The sequence below is a fragment of the Lissotriton vulgaris genome, chromosome 1_1, assembly GCF_964263255.1.
Source record: "Lissotriton vulgaris chromosome 1_1, aLisVul1.2, whole genome shotgun sequence".
NCBI classification, from domain to species: Eukaryota; Metazoa; Chordata; class Amphibia; order Caudata; family Salamandridae; genus Lissotriton; species Lissotriton vulgaris.
This window is the reverse complement of record NC_141685.1, coordinates 1,487,473,563-1,487,493,354: the sequence shown is the minus strand read 5'-3', so window position 1 is coordinate 1,487,493,354 and position 19,792 is coordinate 1,487,473,563. Positions and strand designations below refer to the sequence as shown.

At 42.9% G+C, this 19,792-nt stretch overlaps 1 protein-coding gene across 2 annotated transcripts in view; it reads right to left on the bottom strand.

Moving 5' to 3' along the window:
* CCDC146 (coiled-coil domain containing 146) overlaps positions 1-19,792 on the bottom strand; it is a 1,211,813-nt gene that overhangs the window by 142,809 nt on the left and 1,049,212 nt on the right. For both annotated transcript variants that reach the window (XM_086967356.1, XM_086967357.1), the window contains one exon: positions 5,484-5,712. In XM_086967356.1, coding sequence (XP_086823482.1) covers positions 5,484-5,712 — 229 coding nt within the window. The remainder of the gene's footprint in view (positions 1-5,483; positions 5,713-19,792) is intronic.

The following is a 19,792-nucleotide window of genomic DNA, read 5'->3' as shown; positions in this document are numbered from 1 at the left end:
GATTTCCTCCAGCTCTTTGGTAAAAGGAAACAGTCAGATCAGAGTTTGCGAACTGCCAAAAACTCAACAACCTACACCTTCTTCCGCCCACTCCCCATGCTCACTCCCGACCTTATGTGTGGGGGTTAACTACTGAGTAATTCTATGCACTAATGGCAGAGAATTACTGAGTAGTAAAACCATTTACGACTGCCAGAAATCCTTATGCCATCCTGAAAGGCATAAAAGAATCAATCGTTTACCTTTGTGAATGCGGCATTATTTGTGTCCCTGAACACATAACAAGCAGCTGAACAAACAGAACACAACATACACTGACTCACAAAAGAAAGTACACCTTCTTATGCAGTTTTACTTATTAATATATATGACATTGATCTAGTCATCACCAAGTTCTAACATTAGATACATCTAACCTCATATGACAAATAACAAATACACATTTCACTGTGTTACTATTTATTAAACAAAATAATTCCCCAACATTCAGTAACCTTGTATATACCGAATCATACAAATTACCTTGTTCTCATTCTCTGCAAAAAGCTTTGAAATCATGTTTAAAATAGTTAGTAAGGTGAAAGCCACAAATATGTCCACAGATTCTTCTCTGCTGTTAGAATAAATGAAAACCTGCCCTCACTAAGATGAGAGAACAAACGCAATAAGCAAGTTACTTACTCGTACACCACAGTTCTCCAGTATTTATATCTTTCCTAGATTCCCCTGCTTGAATCTTCCAGCAGTCGAGGTGGGAGTCCCATGACCATTATGCGGTGGCGGCTGGTGCTTTTAAAAAGTGTGGGGGCAGAAACCTTTGAGTTGAATTTGAAGTACGAGAAAGCGCAGCATTCGAGCTTGATTCAACCATGGAGACGGGTTTCCTATGAGACTAATTTTTAGTTTCATAATATTTCCCAAGAAAAATGTAGAAAAAAATGGGTGCAAATGGTGCATTTTCAGCATACGTTTCAAGAAACCTTGCTACAATTTATTGAAAAAAATGGAAATGGCCTCCCAAAGGCTCACCACTCTCCCTATACTCATGCAGACACATCGCTCCTCTCACCCTGTGTTCACAGATGCACACCGTTTTGCTCAGTCTACACTCACATAAGCATACCCCGCACCCTGCTCTCACTAGTGCACACCACTCACTGAGTGCATTCACACCCCTCACTCGCACTCAGGAAGGCATATCACTCATCCTGTATACTCATAGTCACACAACTTACTCTATGCTCACACAGACACATCGCTCACCATGCCCTCCCAGCACTCACCCCAGCTCTTACGCAGGCACACTATTCGCCTTGCGCTCATACCGTGGATTTGCATTATTCACTCTGCAGTCACAAAGGCACACCACACACCCTGCACTCATACAGTCACACTGCTTACTTTGCAGTCACACAGCCCCTCTACTCGCACTGCAGTCATACAGTCGCAGCACTTTGTATTCACCCTGCACGCACAGAGAGGCACCAAGGTTGCAGCTCCACTCCAGTCAAGGACTCTTCCTGTGGTGTGTTGGGAAGGGGATGTTGTTGTGTCGGCCCAGCAGAGGAACAGTCGGGCTGCAGGAGTTTGGGAGTCTACGCTGATGGCTACCCCTCAGAAGTGTAAGTTAGGGGCAGAAAATGCATATATTCTGCCCTCTGGCAGCCCCCCCCCCCTTCCGACACTGCCTGGCCTTTGGAGATAACGGGAGGAAGTAAAAGCAAGCTTTAGAAGAGGAAGTTGCTTTACGCACTATTGTTTATTGGCGCAGGTTGTGGGTAACCCCTGAACTATTTCATTTTAGAACAGCTTTGGAAGAGTTATTAATTCTTCCTGGGTCAGAGAAAATACCTTGGCTTGTTTTTATAAAAAAGGAATGTCTTAGATTAGACTTGCCTGGCCTCTGGTATAATCCTCTTGTTGTCTGCGCCCAGCTGTCTCGTCTTGAATTGATCAAGTTGGACCGCAATAAAAGACTAGAGGCCATCCTTGGTAATTCTTCTCTGGGCCCACTTACAGTTCAGTTTCTTAATCTTAAAGATGCTTATACAGTGGAACCATTCTTAGATGAAATCTTCCCTCCTACACCGAGGAAATATTATCTTCAATTTAGATATGGAACACTTCCGGTAAGTACCTTCGCCAACAAATGGTCGACTACTAAAATTATAGAATGTCCAGATTGCGGGGCAAATGAAGAATCTGAGGCCCATGTTTTCTTTTTTTGCCCGACTTACAAATCCATACGGCAACGTTGGCTTATCCAACTCTGTAAAAACTTGGGATTCAGACATTATAAAGAGGCCCTCAGAACACTTAAGAGTAATACTTCTTCCCCAGTCGTATTCTCAGTTTCACGCTTTATTGACGCCATGTGGCGAAGGAGATCTTATCTGTAGAAGGAAATGATTTATGTACAGTACTTAACTCTTTTTAATGTTGTATAGTTTTTTAAATGTTTATATTTGTATTTATTATTAGTTCGCCTTGTACAGTGTTCTTAAGAAATGATTAGGATGGTTACTATGTATCTTTTATGATCTTTCGATCGAAATAAAGATTAATTGACTGACTGAAAAAAGAACGGGGAAGTTATACTATGTCATAAAAAGTTGAATTGTTCTGTTGTAATGCAAGATATTGATTCCGATGGTAGGTGGATTCTAGTCAAATTACTAATTAATAATATCCCTCTCACTGTGTTTAACATTTATGGTCCAACTCAACCTGATCTCACTTTTTGGCCTGCCATTACAGATAAGTTTTTTCAAGACTAATTTTTTGATATCAGGAGGTGATTCAAACCAAGTCATGGACCCTTTTATTGATCGCAAATCCCAGGTACGTTTTATTCCCCATAAAACACAAACAATTTCTTCATAGTATTGCACAGACTCAACTAGTTGATGCCTGGAGGCTATGTAATCCAGATAATTCGGAATTCTCTTTCTTTTCCCCACCACATGGACCCCTATCTCAGATTGAATACATTTTTGTTTTAAAATCCTTGGCCCAGAATCTTGTTTCTTCCTCGATTGAGCCCATTTTGATTTCAGATCATGCTCCAGTAATCACTGATTTTGATTTACTTCCTCTCCGCTCTAAAACTTCTAGATGGAGATTTAATAATTATCTATCACAGGATCTGTTTTTTCCTCCTCTTTTATATCCTTAGCTGAAGAATTTTTTTCCATTAACGACAATTCTTCCATATCTCCTGTTACGGTATGGGATAGTTTTAAAGCAACAGCCCGTGGGTTTATAATTGACTTTATCTCTAAGAAAAAGAAACAGTTCTCCAATAAACATAAAGCCTGTGGATGATGCCCAATTTATTTATTTTATTATTTATTTATTTTTGCAATTTGTTTAGCGCGCAAATACTGCACAAACTACAGCATCTATTGTGTAAACAACCAGGTTTTAAGTTGTTTCCTAAAACTAAGCAGCGTGGGGCAAGTCTTAATACACAGGGGGAGTGAGTTCCACAGTCTGGCAGTAGCCACTATGAAACGTCTGTCACCCCAGTTGACCTTTCTTGTAGATGGGACGTTCAAAAGATGGGCTGAAGATGAACAGAGGGTTCTTGGTGCCTCTGGAGGTTTAAATGCTGATTTGAGAAACTGAGGTCCCGTATTGTAAATAGCTTTGTAAGCTTTATAAGCTATACATAGGGCCTTAAACTTTGTGCGACTTCTCAGTTACTGGAGGCGGACCTTTCCGACGAGGAGATTCGGAAGGTCATTGGCCAAAATAAATCTGGAAAGGCGATGGGGCCCAATGATACCCTGGTAGAATTTCTTAAGGCAGTGCTTCCCAGGTGGTTCCGCTCTTGTGAGGAATGTATCAGGAAAGCTGGGAAAAGGGAACCTTACCGCTAGATCAGCGACTGGCAAGCATTGTGGTGATACACAAAGCTGGTAAACCGGTGGATGAATGTCGGTCCTACAGACCGATTTAATTGATTAATGTAGAGGTGAGGTCTTGGTGAAGGTGCTCCCCAAGCGGCTGTGAACAGTGATATCCTCCCTTGTGCACCCGTACCGGTCTGGATTTATGCCCGGGAGGAATACGGCACTAAATGTCCGTCGGCTTCATAACGTTCTGGCGTGTCAGAGATATTTAGAAGAGGATGCAGTCATACTGTCCCTTGATGCCTCCATGGCGTTTGACTCGATTGAATGGCCATACATGTTTGAAGTTCTGGAAAGGGTAGGATTAGGCCCTAAATTCATATGGTGGATATGGCTACTTTATACGGACATTCTTGGGCAGGTCAGAGTGAACAATTACACATCCAGGCAGTTCTCCCTCCGAAGAGGCACCAGACAGGGTTGCCCTCTGTCGCCACTGCTGTTCTCGCTTGTGCTGGAGCCCTTGGGGGCCTGGATATGGCGTGATGTTATGGTAAGGGGGTTGAGGTGGTCCCAAGATTGCGAAGATAGAATATCACTCTATGTAGATGATATATGTTGTATCTTGCAAATCCATACAGGCCCATCCATATGGTCCTCAATATTTTCACAAATTTTGGGAAATATTCAGGGTACGCGATTAATTGGGGCAAGTCAGTGTTGTATGTGCTTCATGGACAGACCCCACATCTTCCAAAAGACTGTGCTTTAATGGTCTCGGATGACGGTTTTATATACCTGGGAATTTTCGTCACGCCGGATCCGGACCTCTTTCATAGTCGCAATTTAGCTCCCTTGATAGCACGGTTGCGGGCTGACGTCCAACATTGGAGATCTTTGCCATTGTCACTGGTTGGCCGTGCTGCACTTTTTAAGATGCTTGCCCTTCCGCGGTTTCTCTATATTCTACAGAATTGTCCATATAGAGTTCCAGATGCCTATTTTACGACAGTGGAAGGGGAGGTGCGTACGTTACTATGGGATGGGAAGGCCCTGAGGATTACGCTCCAGAAATTGATGTTATGATGGGGGCATTGCGTTACCTGACATACAGCTGTATAACTAGGCCTCGCAACTGGTGACTGTGAATAGGTGGATATACGCCCCTCCGGATGATCCGGGAAGTGCTTTGGATAGATATCAGATGGATAGATCTGGATATTTTGGGGCACTTTACTCTAGTACTAGGAAGAAGCATTTTGTCCCACTCAACTTACATAAAAACTCTGCGAGATTCTGAGGAGGTCCGCAAACGGGTGAATATCGGCACGTTGCAAGGCTTTTGCTGATTTTTATTGTCAGGAGCTTGTTCCGCACTGAAAAATCAGCGTAAACAGTACCACACGGCGTGCCAGCGGGCACTGCAGCTCAAGTTGATTTTGCTGCTGCTCAAGGAGATGACCAACAAAACTCATCCGACTCCACTGACGGAGCGAAATTTATCACCCACCCCTAATTTAAACTGGATGGTAAGTAGAGTCAATTTTGAAGTTTCACAGTTGCTCAGTAAAAACCAATTTCTAAGAGAATGACAAGTGAATCATGAACCAGTAGTGAAATCCTGCTCACCTGAATAAGTAGCGAGACCAGCTCTGCTTCCAGCGCTCTCTTGTTCGGCAATGTTTTCCGAACTTGTTCAATTTTTCGTTTTTCTTCTGCAAGTTTCAATTTCAGAAACCGAATCTTTTCATCCATCGTTTGGACCTCGATGTCGCCATTTCTTGTCAACATTTCTTGAATGTTTATTTTCTCGTAAAAAATACACACCTCTTCCTCTCGCTCTATCAATTGGACTCCCCTGTGTGAAATTAGAATATTTGCAATGGAAAAGAGTCAACACATCCCATTTCACGTTCTTTCAAATATTTTATGTAGTAAAAGTAGGTTCAAGGACACAAAAGGACGTATCTACATTTCAGAGAAATGTGCAAAACATCACAGAATACATTAACAGTGGTTCATTTGTAATTACTTGTGTATACCATGAGCATATAAATTAACAGAATAGGTCAATTTGTCAAGTCACACAATTTAAAACACTAAAGAAATCAAATGAGGTAATATCGGACACATACATTAAAAACAAGTACGTTTTGTCTACAGTACATTAAATAGAAGACTGCTTGAAATGTTATGAAGCAACATAAAAATAGTACAATCAGCATAGAGGATGATGATGAATTGAATACAAGGGTTCCTTACATTTTTACGTGGTGACGAACCACTTTTATAAGAATTTAAAATGTTTACCAGAACAAACCCTGGTGTGTGTCTCTGGCTTAACGTTACCATTGTCACATAAGCAGCAGAAAGTTCCCCCCACCCCTGCTACATTCTGAATGAGAGGTACTTGTTATGAGTGGGCAATCAACTGGTGCGATATATATCACACCTGAAAAAGTAAAACTCCAGTGATTTAAATTTATTGAGTGCGATAAATACCACACAAACAATGGCCCTCATTATTAATAGCCCATTAAAAAGTGATCCATGTGTTTGGGCATGGCTCGCAATTACAAGTGGTGCGATGTTGATTGCACTGAGTAATTACCAGGCGCAATCAAAATCATACCATTCCTTACATTAATAATAAGTAAATGTATGCTTTTTAGGTCGAAGCCTGCGTAGGCTGAACTTGCGCAGTCTAGCAGGGGAGATCTTATGTTTTGGAGTGTGGGAACTTGAACCCGCCCCTCTTCTCCATTGACTGGCTTCCTAAACGGAGGCCAGCATTGGAGGAGAGGGGCGTCACTCCGTTCAAGCCCAGATTCGGGCTGGTGTTTTTTAGGTTCTTTCTCTCCTCTTCCCATTGGCTGGAACTTTACATTCCAGCCAATGGGAAGAGGAGAGAAAGAAAAACACGCCCCGAATCCCAAAATGACCGTGCGTTTCTCTGAGGTATTTCTGCTTCGCCTCGGAGAAACGTGGTGGTGTTTCCAGAGCTGCTAGTCTCCGCTCGTCTCCCCCTCCCTTCCCTTCTGCTGAGGTAGCGTTGCAATTTTCATTTAATTTAAAACGGCGTGGTCTGGGTTCAGTAATGTGCCCAGTTCATACAGTACTGAGGTCTAAAGTTAAGAAAACGAAATAGCTGTTGTGCTATTTTCTGTAAAGGAATGCTTCTTTCTATTTCAACGTTTCCAGACAAGGCTCTCTTTCCTACACTGACCTTCGAATAGCTGCACTTTACTGCTCTTTCAACACAGGCACTCTGTTTGCACACCCCTCGCTTGTTATAGCGTTGAACAGACAGCTAACTGTGACCTTTGGGAACAATTGCGTGCTAATTCTCTGAGCTGTTCACCACATCTACATTGCCTGTGTGCATACAGAATGCAGACTTAAAATGTATCTATGCACTTTCCAGACCAAAGTCTTGCAAACTCCCCCTTCCTCTGCCGCAGCTCTCCTCCGTTGCGCTCTCGACTCGCCTCCCCCCCTTTCTCTCTGCCGCTCCCCGGGCCCCCACCCCTCCCTCCCTCCCTCTCCAGCGGCCATGCTGCCTCGGCTTGGGCCAGCGGGGCCACCGTACAAGGCCAGGCTCCCCTCCCCCCTGTGTGTTCTGCGTGAGCTCTTACGTGGTGAGGTTGGCTCCGATGTGGTGATAGTGCTCTGGCAAAGTGAGTCCTGTAATAGTGATGTAAGGCGGGTTGAAGAAGGCTCTGGTGTGGTTAAGTGGGCTGTGGCAAGGTGGGTTTTGTGAGTCCTGTATGGTCTCTTCCGTGGTGAGGTGGGCTAGGCTCTAATGTGGTGATGGGGCTCTGATGTGTCTAACTCTGTAGTGGGGATCCCGGGTGAGGTGAAGTGGGCAGTAGTGTGAGATGGGTTTTCTTGTGGTCACCGGCAGGGTCAGGTGGACTCTCATCTGGTGATGTCGGGTCTGGTGAGTTGGGCTCTGTAGTAGTGATCTTTGGCAGTGTGGAGTAGGCTCTGGTGTGGTGATGTGGCCTCTGGTTCGGTGGGTTCTACTGTAGTCTACTCCTGCGCAGCGAGGAGGGCTCTGATGTGGTGAGATGGACTCTGGCGATTTGGGTTCTGAGTGATCTATGGAGTCTGATGTGGTAAATCGGCCTCATGTGAAACGACCTTTCGTCTAGAATAGCTTCTAGTTGTGAAAGGGGTAGTCCTGTGGCAGGCTCTAGTGACCAGGGTTCTACGGTTGTGATCTCGGGCGGGTTGAGGTGTGCTTTGTTGGGTTGACATAAGCTGTGGTGAATTGGGCTCTGCAGTGGGTGAGGCGGTCAGTGGAGATGTTGGTTCTGGTGAGCTTGGCTCTGTGATCTGTGGCGGAGTGAGGTGGGCTCTCATGTACTGATGGGGCTCTGGTGAAGTGGGTGCTGTGGTGATGAGGTCGCCTCTAGTCTGGTAGGCTCAGGTGAATTGAGGTGGGATCTGACATTGGGATGGGGCCTCTGGTGAGGCGGGCTATATATTGGTGATCAGTAGTGGGGTGAGGTAGGGGCTCTGCAGAGATCGGCTGTGCTATTGTGATCTCTGGCGGTGTGAGACAGGCTTTCGTTTGTGGGCTCTGCTGTTGTGATCTCTTGCTGGGTGAAGTGGGCTCTCATATGGTGATTGACACTGGTGATCTCTGGTGAGTTGCATGCGGTAGGTTTTTGTGCAGTGGGTTTTGGGGTGGAAAAGGGAGCTTTGTAATTATGCGGTGCACTCTAGTAAAGTGGTTTGTGGCCTGTGTGTGGCGAGAGCGGTCAGTTCTGCAGAAGGTGATGTGGTGTGCCTTATTGGCTGTGGTTAGTTTGTACTCACTACACCTATCTCACACCGCCAGAGATCACAACAGCAGAGCTCACCTCACCCTATCAGTACCCACCTCACCCTATCAGTGCCCACCTCACCCTGCTCATTGGTTCCTATTGTAGGGGAGGGCAACTCATTTGATGCTAAACAATGCTTTTTGACTGCACACTAGTATTTTGTAAATAGTGAGAAACTTGTGCTGCCTTTTTTATTAAAACCTATTGGGCTGCCTGTCATTGCAATCAGGGATAAAGATACAGAGGAGTGAGTGACAAAGAGAGAGAGAATATGTGAGTGTGAAAGTGTGTGAGACAGCTTTATGGGGGATGGTGGTGGTTAGCACTAACAGTTTTTAAATTAAAAACAAACTTTGAAAGGGGGCCTTTCTTTAAAGCCCTTGTGTTTCAAAGGAAAGAAAATTATTTATTTCTTAACAATATGTGCAACAACACATATGTTCATTCAAGTCGGTGATGCGTTCACGCTTTACTGCAAAATGCATGGTATATAGACTCCTATTTCCTGAGAGTGATTTCTTTTCCCAGATGATGTGTTAAGCAGTTTTGTTTTTCGTTTAACATATGAATCTTGTGGTAAACAGTCATAATATTGATTCCAAAATATAGAATGGACATAATATCGAAGTAAAAATATAGAATGGACAAAATATCGAATGGACACAATATAGTGGTTACAAATATCGAATTTAAGGTAAGTAATATCGATTTTCAAAATATAGAAGTCAAAATATCGAAGTATACAATATAGGCATTAAATATATCGATTTTTTAATAATATACATTTTTTTAAAGTGTTTTGTATGTTAGTATATGTGTGAAAAGTGAATATTATTTTTGTAATGTATGTTTAATGTATTTTAAGTAATGAATGTTATGTTATTTAATTTTTGCGTAATTTAATTCTGTAGCGGGTTGTGGGTTTATAGGGGAATAGGGTGGGAAGTAATTTAATTATATTAAATTAAATATGAGTTTTTAGCAATTATTATTATTTTTTAATTAAATTTTGCTTTTTAGTTCTGTAGCGGGTTGTGGGTTTATAGGGGAATAGGGTGGGAAGTAATTTAATTGTAATTAATTAAATATTTTTATTCATTTATTGGTATTCATTTTGAATTTATTGTTATTTTTGAATTGGTAATTAATTTTTATTAATTGCCAATTAATTTGTATTCATTGATAATTTGTTAATGATGTTAATTTTCAAAATTTATTTTCTGTAGCAGGTTGTGGGTTTATAGGGGAATAGGGTGGGAAGTAATTTAATTGTAATTAAGTAAATATTTTGTTTTCATTTATTGGTATTGATTTTAAATTTATTGTTAATTATTTTTTAATTGTTAATTAATTTCTATTAATTGGCAATTAATTTGTATTATTTGGTAATTATTTTGTATTATTTGGTAATTATTTTGTATTTAAATATTTGATAATTATGATAATTGTATTAATGTATTTTCTGTAGTGGGATGTGGGTTTATAGGGGAATAGGGTGGGAAGTAATGTAATTGTAATTAATTACATGTTAAAAATACTTTTTGTGTATTGATAATTAATTTACTGTTAATTTTTAATTGGTATTAATTTGTATTATTAATTAGTTTTTGTATTGAAAATTAATTAGTTGTTAAATAATTATGAATAGGTTATTAATTTTTAATAACTAATATGTAGTTGTATTTCTAATTAATTATTACATAATATTAAATTGGTTATTAATTTCAATTAATGTTTTATTTGGATTGATATTTAATTTATTTTTAATAATATATTAAATCATTACTTTCCCTACTGTTGCACTCTCTGGAGTGGGAATAGTATTTTTTACCCCTACGCTATCCAACGCTTTCCCTACTGTTGCACTCTCTGGAGTGGGAATAGTATTTTTTACCCCTACGCTATCCAACGCTTTCCCTACTGTTGCACTCTCTGGAGTGGGAATAGTAATTTTTACCCCTACGCTATCCAAAGCTTTCCCTACTGTTGCACTCACTGGAGTGGGAATAGTATTTTTTACCCCTACGCTATCCAACGCTTTCCCTACTGTTGCACTCTCTGGAGTGGGAATATTAATTTTTACCCCTACGCTATCCAACGCATTCCCTACTGTTGCACTTTCTGGAGTGGGAATAGTATTTTTTTACCCCTACGCTATCCAACGCTTTCCCTACTGTTGCACTCACTGGAGTGGGAATAGTATTTTTTACCCTCCCGCTATCCAACACTTTCCCTACTGTTGTACTCTCTGGTGTGGGAATAGTAATTTTTACCCTTATGCTATCGAACGCTTTCCCTACTGTTGCACTCACTGGAGTGGGAACAGTATTTTTTACCCCTACGCTATCCAACGCTTTCCCTACTGTTGCACTCTCTTGAGTGGGAATAGCAATTTTTACCCCTACGCTATCCAACGCTTTCCCTACTGTTGCACTCTCTGGAGTGGGAATAGTATTTTTTTTACCCCTACGCAATCCAACGCTTTCCCTACTTTTGCACTCACTGGAGTGGGAATAGTATTTTTACCCCTACGCTATCCAACGCTTTCCCTACTGTTGCACTCGCTGGAGTGGTAATATTAAATGTTACCCTCCTGCTATCCTATGGTAAAATATTGTACATTTTTTATTAATAGCTTAAATTAATTATATCTTAATTTTAAGGTTATTTCAGTATTTTTAAGTATGTTTTATTTAATTATATTTATTATTTCATTAATTTAAAATTACTTTTAAGACATTTAAAAAAATTCGATATTTTGACTGACTATATTTTTTACAGACTATATTTTGGATTCGATATTTTTGTACTTACCTGTTTGTAGATTGGAATTCGATATTTTGGCATTCTATATTTTGGTGACTATATTTTGGTAAGTCTATATTTTGTCATTCTATATTATGTCAGTGATCCGAATCTTGTATAGCACATACTGCAAACTGAGCCGCCTTTAGGTTTCGGAGTGAGTTCCAGAGGTGGCTGAGTGGTAATGATAGCATGCCTGAGAGCTCTGTAGTTTAGGATGAGGGATGGCAGTGCGAGTCTCTATTAGCGGAAGTCACCGTGCCATAAAGATTCTCAATGTTGCCCATTCAATACTTGGCCTCTTTGCAGAGCACACAGAGTTATTGTCAGGTGTGCCTATTGTAATTACTTTTCTATGGGAAAGTTTGTGAAGGAGTTGCACAACTTTTAAAATATGGAAAGTGCCATGGGAACATTAGTCCAACTCTCCTTAGCCACCCCCCCCCCCAACCCCCACACACACGCTCACACTGTGTGGGAAGCTGGCCAGCTGGATTTGACTGCTGCCTGCAATCTGGCGTTGACACGCTCTATACAGAAGTGAGTGGTGCCAGTGGGGAGAAGTGGGCAATGACCATTAGAAGGAAGCGGACATTGCGAACTGGGAGGGAATTAGTTGCAGCCTCCTAACAAACATTTTATACAAATTAAGCTCAGTTTGGTTATGTGGGTTCTGATAGGGTCGAAGCGGGACCTGGTTTGGGGTGCTGTGCTCTGTTATCAGAAGGTGGGCACTGTCCTTTTGGGGAGCACAGTGGAGTGTAGGCTGGGGTCCCCAGCTGTCTCTCAGAGTTGATTGATTGGAGGGCGCTGGCCCGTAATCTGACATGACGCAGCCTGGCTGTGTGTGTGTGTGTGTGTGTGGCTCTGTGTGCGTGTTGCTCTGTGTGTGTGTGGCTCTGTTTGTGTGTGGTTCTGTCTGTGTGTGTGTGGTTCTGTCTGTGTGTGTGTGTGGTTCTGTGTGTGTGGTTCTGTCTGAGTGTGTGGTTCTGTCTGTGTGTGTGGTTATGTGTGTGGGGTTCTGTCTGTGTGTGTGGGGTTCTGTCTGTGTGTGTATGTGGCTCTGTTTGTGTGTGGGGTTCTGTCTGTGTGTGGGGGGTTCTGTCTGTGTGTGGGGGGTTCTGTCTGTGTGTGTTGGGTTCTGTCTGTATGTGTGTGGTTCTGTCTGTGTGTGTGTGTGTGGTTCTGTGTGTGTGTGTGGGGCTCTGTGTGTGTGTGTGTGGCTCTGTGTATGGCTCTGTGTGTGTGTGTGGGTGCATGTGGCTCTGTGTGTTGCTCTGAGTGTGGGTGCAAGTGCAATAGGTTTTGCATTTGTGAGAGATTAAGCTATTGGCATTGTAAATGACAATGCCATTTATTTATCTGTATCCAAAACCAACACATAAATAAAAATGTTGTCATTTACAATGCCAATAGCTCTAACTTTTGCAAAGGCAAGACCGTTGCATTGTAAATGCTTGTTAAAGATGCATGAGGGTGTAACAGATCATTTAATGATGTTACACTTTAAACAAATTTGTTATGTCACTTTAAAGCGTAAAAAATATTGTGAAGTAGTTATACCACATTTTAGTGCAAAACCATATGTTTAAAAATGGATGTGTTGTTCTGCTCATGTTGCTCCTGCTCTTTCTGCTTCCCAATCAGTGTCCTGCTGCAAACCATTTCTCTCCTTGTTTCAGTCACGGAGCATCAAGTGAATAACGTCAACTATTGAAAGTTGAACAACTGTATTAGAAAACATCTATTTTGAATGACGCTACCATTGCCTTCCAGTCGTGGCCGGCATGACTCGCAAGTGGGGGTTAAATAAAAAAATAAAATAAACTTACCTTCTGGGGTCTCATGTCGTCGTGCTCCTGACCTGCTCTCCTGCTGTCCTGCTGTCCTGCCTCCAGCAGTAACAAGAAGTAGGCAGCCTCCCTCCCCTCCCCTAAGCAATCACAACGCTGCCATCGGGACGGCTCCCAGCCAGGCGCCAATTGAGAGGCCATTTCCTCCATGTAGGCTGAATTGCAGCCTACATGGAGAAAGGGCAGCATGCGCATGACTGGTTTTGTCCACCCTCAGCAGTGGGCAAGCCACTCCTCTCCTGACCGAGAGCAGACCCGCCCGGGCCCAACCAAACCTTTCTGCTTTCTCGCAATGCGAGAAGCAGAAACATAAAATGGTAGTTATTACTATTTTATGTTTCTGCTTCTCACACTGCGAGAAAGCAGTAGGGCGACGCTCTTCGGCCCTATTGGAGGAGCAACCCCTGTTGTCTGCTCAAAATATACTTTTTAAGTACTTCCGCTGAAAGTTACGTTGTAGGTGTGCTAATTCTATGAGGTACTGTTAAAGAATTGTTTAATTTTTATTTGGTGCATTTCTAGAGCTTAGTTGTTTAAGAAGCAGGTGGAAGATTTCTCTTAACATAGGAAATGGATTAGTACTAGAGATTTAGAATATTACATTGCTGTTTTGATTTGCCAATGTGACCCTAACCATGATCATACCATGCTGAATTTGCAGAATCTATTAATAGCCTGTGTGAGATGTGTATAAAACCCTCTTGGTCTTAGGATCTGGGCCTCTTTCCTTTGTTTCTAAGGGTACATGCTACTGGGCATTTTGCTGAGACTGTCCATTTTATGAGTTTAACTCTTCTAATTTATCAATAGGAGTGTAGCCCCTCCTGCTAGATCAACCACAGATCCCCGAGTCAAATGTATTAGGAAAATTAGGGGCATTTAAAATATTGTTCTGATGATTATTGAGGTTCAGCGTCCACACCTACCAGAATGTAACAATGGGAAAAGGCCAACATTTCATTTGGACATGCAGATTTTGGTGTGTTGAGCACCAAAATCTGCATGTTATTCTAAAACAATTGAATAATGATTGCATCTGATAAAGCCCAGAACACATCGGTGTTGGACTTTATCCATGCAGTAATTATCGCATTAAAATACTGGACTACTCGTAACAAGGGTCAATGAGTTTTTCCCTGGTAATGAGGAATGAAATGGCTTTTTTGGTGCTCACTGCACCAAAATCTATGTGTTCCAGTACTTAGAGTGTATTTTCTCTTGATAAATATCAGCATGTTTGACCTGCCAAATGTTATCTGGGTGATGTGATTTTTATTGCACTGCTTGAACACATGACCACTTGTAATGAGGCCCTCAGTCTCTGGAGAAAAATTGTCAAACAAGGGAGTGGCACACACAATAAATGGAGACTGCTCATGACGTTCTGTTGCTAACACATACTTAAAGATTCCCCTTCGCAGTAACTATATTCATTTTGAGAGCCCTATTTAGAGTTTGTAAGATGCATGACCTCTACCAAAAAGTAGCTGAAGTCCCATCTAACCTACCAATTTAGAGTGTATAAAACCTGTATGTACTCTATATAGGGTGGACAAACGAAACATCTACCGATTTTTGGTAATGTCCCTAATAAGTCAAGCTCTAAATAAGGCCCTTAGTCTTGGAAAAAAGACCCAAGAAGTTCAGCCTTTGGATGGAGTTCTATTCATGATGAACTACAGCTGGCACACTGGGAAGGATTACCTAGTGAATAAACAATCTGATATTGGCACCAAGAATATTAGGAACAGGTCCAAGTAGTGTGGCTCTGCAATGTAATCTACTCGCAACAAACAAGTTATTTACCTTCGGTAACACTTTTTCTGATGGATACAGTCTGCCTGTGGATTCCTCACCTTTTAAATTATCCCAATATGCTGCATTCCACTGAAACATTTCTCCTCAGCTCCCCCACGTTACTGAGGACGTCATAATGGAATGGCTACACATGCGACTACGCGTAACATCATCGGAGCCATAAGAAGACCTTCTTGGCATTCCATCCATTTTTTCCGTGCCTTTGAGGTGAACAGGTGAACCGACAGCATTTTCAAAAATATACACATTATACAAACACAACCAAATCTGGAAATTCTTCATCATAGAAGATAAGCAATGTGTTCTTCTGATGAATACATCTGCCTGTGGATTCCTCACCTTTTGAATTGAATCCCAAAGCAGACCCTCACTCGGAGGAGTGTGCCTGCCTGCCTATGCTAAAAAATCATTCAACAAACAACAAGCCAATTTGTTGTACCTCTCACTTCCGAATCCAAACAATAGTGCTTTTCAAAAGTGTGGAGGGAGGCCCAAGTTGCCGCTTTGCAGGTGTCAACCACAGGGGCACCCCTAGCCAGAGCCAAAAAAGGTTTAGCTCTGGTAGAATGTGCATGAATACCTTCAGGATGCTCCTTCTTGGCCAAGGCATAACAGATCTTGATGCATGGGATTACCTGCACAGCATTATTGTGTGGACAGCTTTGCCCTTCTTCTTGACCACATATCCTACGAACAGCTGATCATCCAGCCTGCAGTCCTTGGTTATGTCCAAGTAGAAGCTCACAGCCCTCTTGGAATCCAGGCGGTGAAGTCTCTCATCCTCCTTAGAAGGGTGAGGGGGAGGGTAGAAAGTAGGTAAGGTGATGGACTGCCCCAAGTGGAAAGGAGTGATGACCTTAGGCAGGAACGCAGCTCTGGTCCTAAGAACCATATTATCCTCATGAAAAGATGTGAAAGGAGGTTTGGAACTAAGAGCTTTCAACTTGCTCTCTATCCTAGCAGTTGTGATTGCCACTAAAAATATAGTTTTAAAAGCTAGAAACCTTAAGGGACAACTATGCAGAGGTTCAAAGGGTGAACACATCACAAATGTGAGAACTAAATTCAAATCCCACTGAGGCACATTATAAGGAGTGGGAGGAAAACTATTAGTGAGACTCTTAATGAATCTCATAACTTTGGGATATTTAAACAAGGAGGGTTGATCTGGTAAACAGAAAAAAGCCAATAAGGCAGATAAGTTGCCCTTAACAGTTGCCACGGCAAAACCCTGTTGCACCAAGGAAAGAGAAAAACTCAGAACATCAGATAAATTGGCCTTCAAGGGGTCAATAGACTTCTCTCCACACCATTTCACAAATCTTGCCCACCTAACAGAATAAAGAGATTTGGTGGAGTGCCTTCTGGCTGATAAAATAACGTTCACTAAATCCAGTGGGAGAGAGAAAGAACTCCGGTTGCTCCGTTCAATCTCCAGGTATGAAGGTGCAGGCTCTGGAGGTGGGGTTGTAGAAACTGCCCCTGCGATTGCGAAAGGAGGTGTGCCCTGAGAGGTAGATGGAGCAGAGGGTGCAATGCGAGGTAAAGGAGGTCTGTGTTCTATACCCTTCACGGCCAATCCGGTGAGATCCATATGACTTGGGCCTGGTCTCGTCAAATCATCCTCAGAACTCAAGGAATCAAGGGTATGGGGGAAATGAGTAAAGAAGCTGCAAGCCTTAATCTAACTGAAACGCATCCCCAACGCTCTCTGCATCGGATCCTGGAGACTGGAGAATGGTGGGCAGTGCACATTATCTTGAGTAGCAAACAGGTCCAACAGAGAAAACCCTCCCATCCTGAAAATGTAAAGAAACACCAATCGTGATTGGCCAAATATTGCCAACTGAGACTGTCTGCAGCACATTTAACTCCCCAGCCAGATGATTTGCGCTTAAACAAATCTGATATTCCTGAGCCCAAGACCAGAGTTGTTCAGCCTCTCTGCAAAAAAGATACAAACCTACACCTTCCTATTTGTGGATGTACCACATCACAGTAGTGTTGCCTGGAAGGACCTGAACCGACTAACTGTGAAGGGAAGGAAGGATATCCTTAAGAGCCAAACGTATCGCTCGCAATTTCAAAAGGTTGGTGTGAAACAATCTTTCCTCTGGAGACCAAAGACCTTTCACCTACAGATCCCCAGATGAGCTCCCCACCCTAAAGTGGGGGCATCAGTTATCACTGTGGCCACCGGAGAAGGTGGGTGAAACGGCTTCCCTTGAGAAAGGTTGCCTGGAACACTCCGCCAGCACAGTTGAAATCCAACATTCTTACAGAGGTTCTTCATTCATCAACTTCTGTGTTAAAACCATTGCTGCCCTTCAATGAGGCATTAATGTCCTCCCATCCTTCACCGGAAAGCTTAGTGGTCCAGGCTTCTTGTTCTGCTAAACTGTCGACAAGGTCTTTTCCATCTACGCCTGCTAATAGGGAATCAAAACGTATGGAGCAGTCGGCTAAGAAAGTTTTCTCATCAGGGAGTATGGCCCTGAAATCCAAGAATTCCACGTCTCTTGGGTCATTACATCCATGCCCTCTTGGACTCAGCCAAGGAGGTTGTACCAAAGTTGCCCACGGAGGTTCAAGGGCATTTGTCGAAACCGTTGTCATATTCCCAGGCTGCTGCCCACCAAGTAATACAATCTGGGCTGGACACTTCGGAATCTGTGGCCAGAGCAATGGTATCATCTGTGGCGACGAGAAGGCATGCCTAGTTGCGAGGTTCATGCATCTCACCTGGTGTTCAAGCTACGTTGATGGACGTTACTTTTGATGGGTGCCGCTTGTTTGGGGTTGAAGTGGATTCTACGCTGCAGCGCTTTCAGGATAGCAAGGCTACAGCAAGATCTTTAAGGCTCCAGACCCTTCCCAGGAGCTTCGGACAGTTCCGCAGGTTTTGTGGCTTTGTGAAAAACGTGTCCTTTCATGGCAGATAATCACAGCAGCAGCAGGCAAATCCCTTGTACAGGTCCTACAGGGAAAAGGGCAGACGTCATCTGCGTGGTTCTCCCTGAAAACAAGTCTACTCCTCCTCGACCTCCTCTTCTTACCCATCTCCAACCAGTGGTGCAGGAAAGCAGCTCTAGCTCCGACACCCTAGAGCATGCAGCTCCATATGAGGATGGGTGGCCTATTTTTGACCTCATTGGAGGTCGGTTACTAAAGACCTCTAGGTGTTAAATATCATAGAAAATGGGTACACCCTACCCTTCCAGGAGCTTCCCCCTCTTTTGCCTCCCCATCAAAGCCTTTGCTCTGAAGAGTATCCCTGCTTTTTAAAAGGGTGCAATCAAGTTAGTTCCAGAGCAGAGAAGGGGTCAAAGATGCTACTCCCAAACTTCCTGATTCCCAAAAAGAATGGTTGTTTTATCTGAAACAGGAGAAGTTCAAAATGTTGACCCTGGCTCAGGTTCTTCTTGTGCTGGAGAAGGAAGACTAGATGGTGTTGATCGATTTACAAGATGCGTATTTTCACATTTCCATCCTGAAGTTGCATCGGAAGTCTCTCCGTTTTACGGTGGGTTCTCAACATTATCAGTTTGCGTTCCTTCCGTTCGGTATTACTTCCATGCCTTGGGTCTTCACAAAGGTTATGGCAGTGGTGGCAGCACATCTCAGAAGGCTGAGGATTCCTGTTTTTTCCTATCTGGACAACTGGCTGTTCAAAGCAAAGTAGGCAGAGATAGTGCTGCATCATTTGCATGTAACAACACAGCTGCTGTTCAGCTTGGAGTTTTCGATAAATACACCTAAATCTCACTTGGTGCCCTCTCAGAGCAACTTGTTCATAGGGGCAGTACTGGACACTACTGTGAGTCGTGCCTTTTTGCATCCACAGAGGATTCAGGACATCCAGGCTAAGATTCCACTTTTTTCAGAATGGAGCGGTCGTTCCAGTCCTGAAGGTCTTGCACCTGCTCGCTCTGTTACCTTCCTGCGAACCGTTTCCTGTTGCAGCCACTATGCCTACCCACGCAAGTGAGGTACCATTTTTTTCGGGAGACCTGGGGAAACGCTGGGTGGGTGGAAATTTGTTGATCCACGCAGATTCCAGAACTTTCCACCACAGAAATGTGAGAAAAATTTGTTTTTTTGTCAGATTGTTTGCTTTGCAAGGGATTCTTTTTGTCCAAAAAGTGCAAGATTTCACTGGGAAATTGAGGTGCGACCATGTTGCGTTTTGCGCTGTTTCATGTCGCAGCCACTATGCCTACCCACGCAAGTGAGGTACCATTTTTTTTGGGAGACCTGGGGGAACGCTGGGTGGGTCGAAATTTGTTGATCCACGCAGATTCCAGAACTTTCCACCACAGAAATGTGAGGAAAATGTGTTTTTTTTGTCAAAATCTTAGCTTTGCAAGGGATTCTGGGTAACAAAACCTGGAGGTAGGCAGAGGAGTCACCCCATACTAAATTTCCGCGGGTGTCTAGTTTTTAAAAATGTAAAGGTTTGCTAGGTTTCCCTAGGTGCTGGCAGAGCAGGGCGCAAAAACAAAAGGTAGTCTTTTTGTCCAAAAAGTGCAAGATTTCACTGGGAAATTGAGGTGCGACCATGTTGCGTTTTGCGCTGTTTCATGTCGCAGCCACTATGCCTACCCCCGCAAGTGAGGTACCATTGTTTTTG